At 62.3% G+C, this 13,228-nt stretch overlaps 2 protein-coding genes and 1 long non-coding RNA gene across 3 annotated transcripts in view; 2 read left to right on the top strand and 1 right to left on the bottom strand.

Moving 5' to 3' along the window:
- Positions 1–712: 712 nt before the first annotated feature.
- On the bottom strand, positions 713–5,854 carry LOC108313967. The gene is made up of 2 exons (XR_001829287.2): positions 5,768–5,854; positions 713–788 (listed from the first exon to the last, which is right to left on the bottom strand). It is a non-coding gene; the product is annotated as an uncharacterized LOC108313967 (long non-coding RNA).
- Positions 5,286–6,776, top strand: HES5 (hes family bHLH transcription factor 5). The gene is made up of 3 exons (XM_017542666.2): positions 5,286–5,434; positions 5,525–5,690; positions 5,789–6,776. The coding sequence occupies exons 1-3, from the start codon at positions 5,381–5,383 to the stop codon at positions 6,055–6,057; spliced, it is 489 nt and encodes a 162-aa protein (XP_017398155.1). The 5' UTR covers positions 5,286–5,380; the 3' UTR covers positions 6,058–6,776.
- A 2,094-nt stretch (positions 6,777–8,870) lies between these two features.
- The window catches only part of PANK4 (pantothenate kinase 4 (inactive)), a 21,215-nt gene continuing 16,857 nt past the window's right edge, over positions 8,871–13,228 (top strand). The window contains exon 1 of the mRNA XM_017542445.1: positions 8,871–9,033. Within this exon, the coding sequence (XP_017397934.1) occupies positions 8,886–9,033 (148 nt within the window). The 5' untranslated portion in view covers positions 8,871–8,885. The remainder of the gene's footprint in view (positions 9,034–13,228) is intronic.

The raw sequence follows: 13,228 nt of genomic DNA, 5'->3' as shown, positions 1-13,228 counted from the left end.
GCAGGCCACCACCCATCTGGAGCTCCAGCTCCCAGCACTGATCAGATCGATGTCTGGCTCTCCCAGTGCCAGAGGGTGGAGGGCTGCAGGCAGCCGGGGCAGCCCAAAACCATCCCTCACCAACGCCCTCCCCCAGCTCCGCACACCCCTCCCCTTCCTCCACTCCCCTCCCCCCAGCTCCTCAGGAAGAAGAGTGCACACACCACCACAGGTGCCCGTCTCAGGGCAGACCCCCACCAGCTGTGTGGTGTGGGCACCTCTCAGGGTAAAGAGAAAATGAACAGTGCCCACCTCCCGGCTCCAAAGTCAAGTCTAAACTGACAAGTACGCACGACATACGTGGCAAATACTGAGTGCTGACTCCCCTGTTAGCTGACCTAGAGTACATGATCCGACCTTGAGCACCTCACTTAAACTCTGTGAGACTCCGCCCCAGCCCCCCAGCTGGAAAGTGAGCACAGGAACATGTGGGCGGGTGCAGGAAGCCAGACTTGCATGTTCCACCTGGTGCTTCCCAGGTGCCCAGAGCCTGGGGACTCTTTCTCCCTCCCCCACTGCAGCTCCCACCTGGAGCCCCAACGAGAGATCTCAACCCCTCCCCCAGGAGAGATCTCAACCCCCTACCCGCCCCCAGGGGAGATCTCAACCCCTCCCCACCCCAGCCCAACTGAGCAGCCAAAAGGTGCCTACTCCTCTCCAGGCAGACGCTCGCCCTCCCATGGACAGGTGTCCTCCCTGGCTGCGGGTCAGACTCGGGGTCACACCTGGCCGGCTGCATCTGTTCACACCTGGGGAATCATGCCAGTGGCTCCTTGCAGCAGGTGGACTGGCTGCTGACAGTGGGTGGGGGGATGTCCGAGCCCTAGGGCAGAGCCCCACATGCGGATATGCCCAGGACATTGCAGGTCACCATTCGGGCAGGGTCCTGGATGTAGAGGAGGCTGCTGTCTCTGAAATCCGGAAGGGGACCACCTCCCTGAACTCACTTCCCAGGCAGCAGGGCGTTCTGCAAGCTTCAAGCAGTTTCCACCCAGAGCCCCCAGCAAGGGCTTCCGGGGCGGGAAGGGGAAAAGCTGGGAGCTCTGGTTACCCCGACCCTCCTTCCGCAGAAGGTCGGCCTGGCTCTGGACCCGCACCAGCCTGCCTGTTCCCCACACCCCAAGCTGGAAACCCATGGGGACAGGAACGCCAGGTGGGGGGTGCACGGTGCCACACCTCAATTTCTCCACTGGCAGCAGGGTGTGGCCATAAGGAGGCGGGGCCTGGGGGCATTGGCGGCTACACTGCCGGGGTCGGGAGGGGCCGCAGGAGAGGTTCGTGGTTCTGCTCGGAAAAGTTCCTTTTTGTTTTCTCCAACAGTGGCAGAATATAGATAACATAAAGCAGCGATCACTGCCGCTTCCCAGCGTCCGGATTTGCAGCATGAATATCATTCGAGAGGTTGTACCCCCGTCACCGCTGTCCACCTCCAGAAAATGTCCCTCTCCCAAGCCCAGACTCTGTCCCTGGGAAACACTCGCTGCCTGTTCCACCCACCCCCACCCCACTTTCTGTCTCTGTGGATCTGACGCCTCTAAAGCCTCCTATGCTGGAGTCACACAGGTGGGCCCTTTTGTGACGGCTTTCGTCACTGGGCACAGAGTCCTCAGTGTGCAGGCCTGCTGTGGCCACAGTCAGAACCGCCTTCTCTTCTCTTCTGAGGCTGAAGAACGGTCCACAACGTGGATGGGCCACATGTGTTTGTTCACAGACACTGGGGCGGTGTCCACTTCTTAGATTCAGGGCCACACCGCTCTGAGGAAGGCACTCGAGTGTCTCCCCGAAGCCCTGCCTTCCGGCCCCTTGTGTGTGGACCCAGAAGTGGAGCTGCTGCGTCCTTAGTTTTTTGAAGGACTGCCAGCCTGTTTCCCAGCATCTGCACCAGTTGACTTCCCAGCATCACGGCCTCCTTTGGAGCTGGGAGCAGAAGCCCCTGGAGCTTCCCACCGCCACCCTCAGCCCCAGCGGGCCCCTCCCCTCCGAGGAGCTCTTCACTTTGCTGCCAGCCCTGGAGGGGAGTGGTGCTGGGCTAGCAAATGGCTTGGAAAGGGGTCACGGTTCTCGACGCTGCATTCTAGCCCCCAGCAAAGTGCCCGCCTCAACAGCTGCCGAGCCAGGGAGGGGAACCGGGAGTCAGCGCTCTGGGGGGACAGAGGTTCAGCCTGGGGAGACATCTCATGAAGATGGGCAGTGGTGATGGCTGCAAAGTGCGCTGCCTCAACAGCTGTGTGTGCCAAGGGGAGGAGCATTTTCAGCCCTGGATGCGCCATCCCCACCACAACCAACAAGCCCCTCAGGCTTACTGAGCTCTCCACAGTGGGGGGCTCAGAGAAGTCCACACAAGACAAACTCCCTCACTCCTCAAAGCCCCACTAGGGAAGAATTCCCCCATCCCACACTGAGCTGCTGGGGCAGCCAAGACAGAGGAGCCCAGCCCCCCACACGTCCGCAGCGCTTTGGCGCTTCTGCGTGGCGCGGCCCGCCAGCCTGGAGCAGCCTCCCCCCTCCCTCCTCCAGCCCCCTCCGCAGCCCACCGTGGACGGTGTGAGCCGGGAGCCCAGCGAGTTTCCCACACTTTGGCCCCATTCACAGTGTTAAACGGCCCACAAAGGCCAGGCGTGTGCCTCGGAGGCCGCCAGAGCTGCCATCTGGCCCGAACTCAGGGAGGGAACCAGCCTTTCATCCGGCCGGGATTCAACACCATTTCCTTTCATATTTCCCACCACTGAAGATTGGATCAAAACTGCTGCAGTCCAGGGGGAGGGAGGAGGAGGCAGGAGGCGGCAGCCCCCACACGGCCCACCCACCACCCTCACCTCCGGCAGGCCACCGTCCTGGCCCACTGCGGGTGGGCGGGCCGTGGGGGTATGGGGGGGCTGGACCACATCTCCTGGCGGCACGTGTCTCCTGTGGGCCAAGGAGCTGGCTTAGGGGAAGGGACCAGGCCAGGACACAAGCCCCAGCCACCTGCCCCTCCAAAGCCTGCGGGAGCAGGGCCTGGCCAGGGTACCACCCCTACACCTGGGTGTAGGCCCGGGTCCCGCTGCCAGCAGCAGGGCAGTCAGGGCACACATGGCTCAGGCTCCATTTCCTGCTGGCAGAGGGGATGGCCAGGGCCTGTGTGGCTGGGGCCGCCTGCCTGTGCTCCTGCAACCTCTAGCCCCTAGCTGAGCACCTCCTCAGTGTGGTTGCTGGGCCAGCAGGGTGTAGGTCATGATCACACACATGACTACGTTCTCCTGCCCTCCCTACCCCCAGTCCAACCCCAGGGAGCCCATTGCCAGGCAAGGGACACGCCACAATGTGACTGCAGCCAGCATGAACCCCACTTCAGCTGCAAAATGGTTCCACTGAACACCACCAGCTCCCCCGTGCAGCTGGGGGGGTCTGTGGCCCATGGACAGTGCCAGCTGCTATCAGTGCCCAAGGGTGTGGGAGCCACAGCCTGAGCACATGGCCTGGACCCCCCACACACACACACCTTTGTGCTCTTGCATCCATCAAAGGCCAGAGTGTCATGGTGGGACCCACTTGCTCAGAGAGGAGCCCCCAGCTCAGGGTGTGGCAGTCCCAGCCCCCAGTGATGCCACCTCCCTCTGCCAGCCTGGGGCATGAGTCCCCCTCAAGGGAGGTGTTGTGGGAATCCAGCAAGGACATGTATCAGAGGGTGAATAGGGGCTCCCCTCCTGCCACCTCCAAAGTCACGTGACGTTTCCTCCTGGGAGCCTCCCAGCCTAACCCGTCACAGTGGCGTACTGCTGGCCTGCGGGAGGGCCACCCTGCGCTGGCTTGAGGTCCTGCCTTCCCCTGATGACCTAGCACTGTCCTGGCTGCCCCCTGGACCGTCCATCCTTGTGCTGAGGGCCTCCTGGAGCTAGGCCCACCAAGCGGGTCACTCGGAGCCGGGGGTCACTGCCAAGAGCCTCAGGGCCAGGCTTCTCATTGGACCCTGCCAGCTGGCCAGGGAACCCTACTCCTGGATACCAACTCTGCCTAACCAGCCCTGATGCCAGCCCTAGCTCCGGGGACTGAGGCCCTTCCGCTAGGAGTTGGCAGGGTCCCAACCTGTCCCTAGGAGACAGCCCAGGCCCTGAATCTTCTGGTCTCTGCTGCAGAGCATCAGAGGAACTGTGACCACAGGCTGGGGGTTGGGTGGCTCCCAAGGGACCCTCTCCTAAGGACCCAGGGTGGGATTCATTGCCCCACAGCGGCTACTGGCACTCAGCTCAGTTGGCCAGGTACCAGGGTTATTAGCTCATCCCATGGGGGGGGTAGGGGATGTAGGGCTGGCACGGCCTCTGATCCTCAAGTCTGCCACCTGGCACCCACTCCCTACCCACTGGCAAAATGCCGGCGGAAAGCAAGCCCTACAAGTGCCCCGGCTGCGAACGAGGTGCGGTGTGGCATGCACAAACAGGGCCCAACCAGGTGTGCCCAGAGCCGAGGCCCCCCGAGGGGCTGGGACACTATGGTCAGATCCCTGGCCAGATTGGGGTGGGGAGAGGCCCCTGAGGGACACCTGCCAGCTCTTGGAGCAGCCCCAGTGCTCCCAGGAGGACAGGGTGCAGGAAACGTAAAGAGCCGCCGGTGCCGGGCTCCACGTGGAGCACGGGCTCCAGCTTCCTGGAGCTTCCGGGAGCCCAGCCAGGAAAGCGAAAGCCCCATTTTCTAGCTCTGGAGAAGTCATGAGTCCCAGGTGACAGTCCGGAGACTTGTAACAGAGGCCAGTAGGACTGATCCTAAGAGCGTGGCCCCTTCTGTCCCCATCAGGGTAGGTGCCCATCCCCCAGGAAGCCGCGCACTTGTTCATTCCACAGCTTTTCCCTTAATCTGTGCCTGTGGCCTCTGCCAGCCAGCAGTGGGGAGCCGCTGCGGGGAGGGAGGAGAGGGGAGCGGAGGGAAGGGCAGGGGAGGGGGCGCTCCTTCCTGCCCCCTCCCCATTGGCGGCCTGGGAAAAGGCAGCATATTGAGGCGCGGGGCTCCCGGCATCAGGCCCCGGGATGCTAATGAGGGCGAGCGCGTTCCCACAGCCGGGACATTGTGCGGCGCGGCCCACCTGCTCCTTGGGGAGCGCCCATTGTGCCCGCGCCAATTCACAGGCAATTTAGCGTGCGCTAATGGGCCGGCGCCTTTGTGCGGCCCGCGCGGCCATTGGCCGCGGAGTGTGGGAACGGCCGCGGCGCCCGGACCCCAGGCGCCAGGCCGCCGCCCGCGCCTATATAAGGGGAGCCGGCGCGCCAGGCCAGTGTCCGCGCCAGCCTGGGACGTGCTTGGCCCTGCCCGCTCCCGCTCGCCCTGTCCGGCCTTCCCGCCTCGCCTCCTCGCCTCCTCCGCGCCTGGCATGGCCCCCAGCACCGTGGCCGTGGAGCTGCTCAGCCCCAAAGAGAAAAACCGAGTAAGTGCCAGCCTCGCCCGGCGCGCGGTTCCCGGGGGTTTTCCAGCGCCAGGTGGGGCCCGGCCCGCCTGACGCCGCCTCCTCCCGCAGCTGCGGAAGCCGGTGGTGGAGAAGATGCGCCGCGACCGCATCAACAGCAGCATCGAGCAGCTGAAGCTGCTGCTGGAGCAGGAGTTCGCGCGGCACCAGCCCAACTCCAAGCTGGAGAAGGCCGACATCCTGGAGATGGCCGTCAGCTACCTGAAGCACAGCAAAGGTGAGCGCGCCCGGCTCCCCCGCGCCCCGCCGTACCCCGGCGCCCCGAGGTCTCCCCGCGCCCCGCCGCCCGCTCACCGCCGCCGCGTCTCCCCGCAGCCTTCGTCGCCGCCGCCGGCCCCAAGAGCCTGCACCAGGACTACAGCGAAGGCTACTCGTGGTGCCTGCAGGAGGCCGTGCAGTTCCTGACGCTGCACGCCGCCAGCGACACGCAGATGAAGCTGCTGTACCACTTCCAGCGGCCCCCGGCCGCGCCCGCCGCGCCCGCCAAGGAGCACAAGGCGCCCGGCGCCGCGCCCCCACCCTCCGCCAAGGCCACCGCCGCCGCCGCGCGCCAGCCCGCCTGCGGCCTCTGGCGGCCCTGGTGACCCGGCGGGACCTGCGGGCGCGCGGCCCGAGGACCAGAGGGCAAGTCCGCTCCTCCCGCCCGTAGGGAAGCGCCTTCCTGCCGCCGTCAGCCCCGGGCTCGGACGCTCCCTTCTCCGGAAGGCTCCGGCCCCAGGCTGGCCGGCCCGCAGCAGTCTTATTCTCAGAGAATGTGTATGCAGAGTCCCTGCCATTTAGGACAATCAGGGCCCAGCTTCTGCCAAGTGTCTGACCCCATGGGGTTGTTCTGTGTTTGCATTTAAGCAAGTGACTTCTGCGAAGTCCCCGGCCGCCCGGGGTTCTATGATATTTGTAGCGCTGGGGCTGGCACGCCGGTGCCCCCAGCCGTAGAGGACTTTCTTCAGGGCCCGTTGCTGCTGGGCGCACCCCTGGCAGGCGGGCTGTGCCGAGGGCACATTTGCCTTTTGTGAAGGCCGAACTCAAGCTGTATCCTCATAGGAAACAGTGATCAGCCTGGACAGGCGAGGAGGACCCTGTGGGCCGTGGCCAAAAGGCTCCAAATGTGCCTGGCGGTCTGGCTGGGGCTCACAGTGGACCGTCTGGGGAGGGTGGGTGCCTCCACTATGATCCTTAAAGGATTCCTCTGTGTGGGTGGGTGCACGTGGGCACGACTTTGTACTCAGAAATTGAACTCTTGGTCACGTGGAAGCCACGGGACTGCTCTGAAGCAGCTAATAAAATCTGACTGTTCAGCCCCCTCGGTCTGTCTGCTGCTGTGCCTCACGCCTGTGCTTGGCAGCCACAGGCCGGGTCTGCAGGGGTGAACGGGAATGGGCAGGGCCATGGTAGCAGCTAATGGGGGAGGGACCCCTGCCAGCGGCCCCTGGATCCATGAAGAAGGGTGGGGTCCTGGCTGGGGAAGAAGGGAGAGAGGGAGGGACAGACGGAGGGAAAGAAGGTGAGGAGCAGAACGGCAGGGGCAGGGGGAAGCGGGCTGGAGGAGTGGACGTGGTCCCAGCCCTGGGTACCCCTCAGGCCTTTCACTAGCTCCTGGAAGGTGGGGGTGGGGCAAGATGACAGCTGCAGGACCTTAGGCTCTGTCCACTGGGAGGGGACCCAGGGCCACAGGCTGCAGTAGACCTCACTACACCCAAAGGGGGCTCAGCCAGGCCAAACAAACAGGAAGAAACATTTGCCCCTAGTCCCTGCCCCACTCCAACAGCCTGCGGCACCAGTCCTGGAATGGACTCCAACAGGCTGGCCGCCGTGCCAGGGTGGGACCTGGGGCTGTCCCTTGCCTCAGAAAGGGCATGTATTTTTAAGCCAGCCACAGGGTGTTGGCTGAGTCTGCAAGAACTACAACTTCCAGGGACCAGCTCCCACAGGGCAAAACCCAACGGGCAAGGATTGGGCTGGAGTGGGACGCACTCCCACCCGCGCTGAATGGCAGCCCAGGCACAGGTCAGCTCTGCCTGCTCCTTCCTGCTCAGCCCCTCTCAACCTGCTCAGCCTTCAGCCCCTTTCTGGTTACTTGGCAGGCAATGTCTAGACAGGGTCCTCGCCCCCCTCTCCTCACCAGCCCAGTGCCTGTCAGTGGCCTCTTGAGGTCCCTACCAAGCCCCTGGGTATGGTGGGCAGAGCACAGGGAGGGTCCCCATTCACCAGCATGTTTCTGGCATGTTCAGTGGGCACACAGGTGGGTGCCCCTGGTGGAGGGCACCTCCTGCCAGTCTGGCCCACGGCACACCATGCTGCCAGGGGTCTGAGACGCCAGAGGTCTGAGCTGCCCGGGGTGTGCTCAGCTCCTCACCCAGGCCTCCCTGGGGCAGGCTCCCCTTCCAGAGCCCAACACCCACCCCTTGGAAGACACAGCAAGGATGCCTCCTCCCCGAAGCCTCACCCCGAGCACACTATTGCATCATCCCTGGAGTTTGCGCTGCCCACAGGCCTGTGCGCCCAGGAGGCCCGCCAGGCAGCTGGTGGCATTCTCCACGTGCAGACAGAGGCTGAGGGCCAGAGACGTGCTATCATGACCCCGGTTACCAGGAAGGCCTGAGCTGTCTGCGGCCAACACTGGGCTCTTTCCAAGGCGCGCAGGGCCTCTGGAGAAGACGCGTCTCTTCACGCCAGCAGGGCTTTCCTTCTACTCCCTGGAATCCTGGCCTGCCCCACCTATACCCCTGTCCTGGCTCCAGCTGCTTCCATGCTTGCTCCCTTTGGCCTCCCAGGCACCTGTCTTGCCCGCAGGCAGCCTGCCTAGCTTCTCCCAGCCACAGCACTTTCCGTGGATCGCCATGACAGCACACACCTTCCCTACACACAGGTGACGCTGGGCTGAGGTCCTCTCAGGCAGGGCAGGGTTCCCCACTCCTCTGGTATGCATGGGACTTTTAACATTGAAAGTCCTCCCCAAGCCCCCCCCCCCCCCCCCCCCCCCCCCCAGGAAGCCAGGATTGAGTCACCCTAGCAAAGAACACATCACATTCGCCCTGGCATGCAGGGCCAAGCTGAAAGCAGGGACTCGCTGAAAGTGCAGGGGTCTTTGATGGTCTGCAGACCCACGTGCCCCCTGAGAAGCAGGTGGGCAGCCTCCCTCAACAGGGCTCAGAGCACTTGAGTTAAGCCTGTGGACAGCGCGGTAAAAGAACATCAGTCCAGATGTTCTGTGCTGATGCGCAATCTCTGAAGGGTAACCCCCCGCCCGCCCGCAGCCCCGGGCCTCTCGGACCCCCGCACAGTACTGGCCCTAGTCGCTCCAGCAGCGGCCGAGACCGCAGAGGCCGCTGGGGCGGGGCCGGCGCCTCATTAGCATAATATATGCAAGGAGGCGTTTAGCAGTCAAATATATGCGCATATATCTCCATGGCTGATGAGCTGGCCGGGCACTTTCAAAATGGCGGAGTGTGGAGCAAGCGGCAGCGGGAGCAGCGGGGACAGCCTGGACAAGAGCATCACGCTGCCTCCCGACGAGATCTTCCGCAACCTGGAGAACGCCAAGCGCTTCGCCATCGACATAGGTAGCCGCAGGCCGGGCGCCGGGCGCGGGCCGCGGGAACAGGCGGGGCGCCGGCGGCCGGCCAGCGAGCGGGGGCGGCGGGAAGGACGAAGGGCGGGGGCGCGGGCCTGACGCACAGCCTTACGGGCCTTGTAGTCCGTGGGCCCCGCGCACCGACTCATGGGCCTTGTAGTCCGCGGGGGCGCCGATGCGCGGGTTCGGGGCGAGGGCCGGACTACAGCTCCCGGCAGGCGCCGCGCGGACCAGAGCGGGGCATGCCGGGCCTGGTAGTTCGCGCGGGCGTCCTGGGAGGTTGGGGGCCAGGGGCCAGCGTTACCCGCCGCGAGGTGGGAGGGTCGGCGGCCAGCCTGGCCCTGAAGAAGGCGGAGGGTTATGTTTTCGGCCGCATCAGCAGCTGGGCGTCTGGGTCTCGCCGCTTGGCCGGTGGCCCGCCTGAGATTTAGGGTCCTTAGTTCTGGTGGAGAGGAGGACGAGCCGGACGGGAAGCCCTTGGCAGAGTGGCCCCGAAAAGGCCGTGCGTTCCCGAGGCCTGGCCAGTTGTGGCCCGCGAGCCGGACGGTCAGTGCACAGGCCCCGCTCTCTGGCGAGTGGACACCAGGCGTGAGTTCAGGCGGCCATGGGACTTGGGAATTCGTGCCTCTGGTTTAAAAGCCACCCGTGCCTTCCATGGTCTTCAAGGCGGCCTGCACTTCTGCCCTGGCCTCTCCACGGTCCGCTGCAGACCCTCATGCTCGATAGCCATGCTGTCAGTCATGACGGCGCGCCAGGCCCTGTTCTAGACTTTGCCAAGTTCCTGACCCGCGGACACCTCACAGCCACCCCTGGGGCAGGAACGCGAACTACCCCCAATAACTAAGGCCCGAACTGGTGAACTGATTTGCCCAGGGTCAACCGGATAGAAAGTGGCAGACTCTAGAAAGATTTGAGCCAGCCAACCCCTGCTCTCCTGCTCTACCCATGTTTCAGGCATGAGGGCTTCCCGGGGGCAGCTTCACCAGGAGAAACCAGCCTTGAGTAGCCACTGCGGCTTCGCATACTTCTCCATCTTGGCACTCGCTTCAGCTGTAGGCTCAGTCTGCTTGTAGGTGAATCCCCCGAGGGCCGGAGGGTGTCTGTTCTGTAGCCCCAGCCCCCTGAAAGGATGCCAGGCCTGTCTTAGCTGCCCAGTAAATACTGGAGTGAACAGGCCTGCTGCTGACTGCCTCCTAGCTCCCTGGGAAGGTTGGCATTCAGACCCAGGCCATTTTCTCTAAGCTATGTGCTCCTGGTGCATCTGATGTGTTTGCTGCTGTGGCATCCTCGGGGTCGCTAGCGTCACCATCTCTCTGAGGTGCCCAGCCAGGGAAGGGCGTCTAGGGAAGTGGAGGCTGATGAGAATGGGAGCAGGTGTGAGTCCTGCCTCCCAACTTACAGTGAGCTTATGAGAGGCAGTGCTTCTTAGGGTTTGTTTGAACGGCATCTTCAGGGACCCCTGCTGGGACTTGAGACTGAGTGGCTACGGGCTGCAGGAGCTGAACTTGCAGGCCCTGCCCAGGGGATCGTCTCCCACAGGCCTCACCAGAGGCTTCCCAGCCTTCTGCGACCTTCGGGCCCGGGACAGTGTGTACTCTGAAAGGTTCTGCTGCCCTGACTGCGGGACTCTGTTACTGGGAGCAAGTCAGGTCAAAACGTTTCTGAAATGCAGTTGCAGTTGACCTGCCTAAGTCACCTGGGAATGGCCAGGAGAACAGGGCTCAGTGTGGATGTTCTGTTGGCCAGGAGAGGCCCCGAAAGCCGCGGAGCTGGAGCTGTGCAGGAACGGCCGTCGCAGCCCTGGAGGGCCCTGCAGCACCAGTCTCTTCTCCAGGCTGAGCCCAGGGGGCTCTTGGTAGAAGGACTCTGAGGGACAGGTTTAGTGCTGGTGTTTATTTCCTTCTCCCTGCGTCTGGGTCCTTTGTGTCCGGTTCTTACGAGGACGTGTTGACTGGTACTGAGAAGACCTTTCGTTTGTTACTACTGACCGAGCCAGGGGGAGGTCATGGCTCAGGGTGGGGTGTCTTCAGCCCAGGAACCCTCAAAGCCAATGTGCTTGTCAACAGTATTGTTTAAAACGGGCTTCTCCCATTTCCTCTTCCTTGCCCACGTCTCCAGATCCAGGAAAGCTCACCTGCCCTGCGTTCTTGGCAAGCTGCTTTCCTCTTGATGGGACTCTGACGTCTGCTGAGCAGATTCGCCTCTTTGAAAGCAGCAGGGACATTGTGCTTATCCAAACATACCCGCAGCTCTGATCTGATTGTAGGATTCTGTGGGCCGTGGGGCAGATTCCTCAGGGCCGTGTGGGACAGCAACGGGCCGCAGGGCAGTGGTGTCTGCTGACCGTTGGTGCCCAAAGAGGAAAGACAGGACCAGAGAGGCTGGCACAGAGGACGGGGACTGTGGGACAGGGAGAACTAGAAGGGCTTCAGCTCAAGTGTGAAGAGCAGAGGTGACCAAACGTCTGGTAAGCCCCCTGCCCCCGCCCGCCAGGCGATGCTGCTGGCCTCAGGGTGGAGCATGGGCAGCCTGGAGAGCCGCTGGGGCAAGCCTATCACTGCCTTGCCACGTGTGGTCTGCTGTGATTCCAGGGGGTCCCGGAGTTCAGCCCAGGAGGCTTCCCACCCACAGGCTCCCTCTGCTCTGTGAGACCTCCCTGCTCTGTTCTAACAGAGCTGGCTCCCTCTGTTCTCTCCTGGGTGTAGGGAGTAGGAGGGTGGAGCGCTGGCCTTGATGGGCTTCTCAGTGCAGGCTGTCTCGGGGAGGGAGGGTGCATATCTTGCAGAAACCAGCTCGCCCCTTACCGCTGTCTCACCCCAGTACGTCCTGTTTCGGGTGTGTTTAACACAAAGAACACAGGTCCTGACATGGGATTTCTGTGACCTGCGAGTTTGTTTATAGTGACTTCTCATGAGTGTCTTAAAATAGGTCTTCATCCTCTTGCATCATCGGTGGTTTTAGAGCATGATTTATTTACCGAGGTGAGTCGACAACACAGTGCATTTGAGTGAGACTCATGAGACCGGGCCAGGAGTGGGGGCAGGAGGAGGGATAAGGAGGCTTAGAGCCACGGGCCAGGGGGGTCAGGCGGGGCCAGGGGGGTCAGGCGGAGCCTGGGACGCGTCCACTAGACTGCACGCGGGCCGTCAGGGAGCCCGCCCTCAGCCAGGCAGGCGGTGCCGAGGACACGGTGGTTTTTGTTACGTGAACAGCGCCGGCTGTTCCCTTGGTGTTTTCAAGCCCACGTACTGACTTGAGGGTTTGTTCTCAGATATCCTGGTAGAAGTCTGTCAAAAAACAATCACTGGAAAATAAGTTTAGCCTCCTCCCTCTCACCATGGGGGGATTTTGCCTCTTTTTGTCAGGCCCCGGAAGAAACGCACATTGTTTGGGTCCTTTTGTAGTACCAGGCATTTTGTTTATTTTCTGTTTATCATTTGTGTATTTCCAAAGCTATGAATAAAACTGTAGCCTCAAAATTGGCCTTTTTTGGGGGCCAGACACGTTGGCTCACACCTGTCATCCCAGCACTTTGGGGAGGCCGAGGTGGGCGGATCACAAGGTCAGGAGTTTGAGAGCAGTGTGACCAACATGGTGAAATCCCATCTCTACTAAAAACACAGAAATCAGCCAGCGTGGCGCACACCTGTCATCCCAGCCACTCAGGAGGCTGAGGAGGAATTGCTTGACCCCGGGAGGCGGAGGTTGTAGTGAGCCAAGATCGTGACACTGCACGCCAGACTGGGTGACAGAGTGAGACTCCATCTCAAAAAAAAAAATGCCCTTTTTTTTCAAACTTAAAAGAGTTTGTCCTTGAAACAAGGTCTTTTCAGGCCATTTCCCTGAAATGCGGTTCAGGCGTGAAGGCTCCTTCCGTTTCCTGATGCTTACCCAACCTTCCATCACAGACAGCATGCTAGAAGCCACGGGTCTTCATCAGAGGGACCTTGGCCTGTGGGGAAAGAGACGTTGGTGGCCTCTGACTTCCTCTGGCTGCTTTCAGGGCTGGGGCTGCGTCTTCTGCCCAGAGCCTCGGGAGAGGAGCGAGCCTTGCATGATGACACTATACCAGCGGTCCTGTTTGCCTTTCAGGGTGAGTGGCTGCTCAGGCCGGTTACCGCCCTGGGCTCTGAGAAGAGCCTCGTTTGTGAGGCGGGACAGTCGAGGTGTGCTTCTTTTTTTTT

Source organism: Cebus imitator, unplaced genomic scaffold, assembly GCF_001604975.1.
Source record: "Cebus imitator isolate Cc_AM_T3 unplaced genomic scaffold, Cebus_imitator-1.0 Scaffold145, whole genome shotgun sequence".
In the NCBI taxonomy this organism is placed as follows: Eukaryota; Metazoa; Chordata; class Mammalia; order Primates; family Cebidae; genus Cebus; species Cebus imitator.
The sequence above is the reverse complement of the archived record's forward strand: the minus strand, read 5'-3'. Positions and strand labels throughout refer to the sequence as shown.

Excerpts from the sequence above, each read along its gene's own strand:
- HES5 (XM_017542666.2), top strand. The coding sequence starts at position 5,381 with ATGGCCCCCAGCACCGTGGCCGTGGAGCTGCTCAGCCCCAAAGAGAAA. Across the intron at positions 5,435-5,524 it reads GCCCCAAAGAGAAAAACCGA|CTGCGGAAGCCGGTGGTGGA; the intron begins GTAAGTGCCAGC and ends CTCCTCCCGCAG. Across the intron at positions 5,691-5,788 it reads CTACCTGAAGCACAGCAAAG|CCTTCGTCGCCGCCGCCGGC; the intron begins GTGAGCGCGCCC and ends GTCTCCCCGCAG.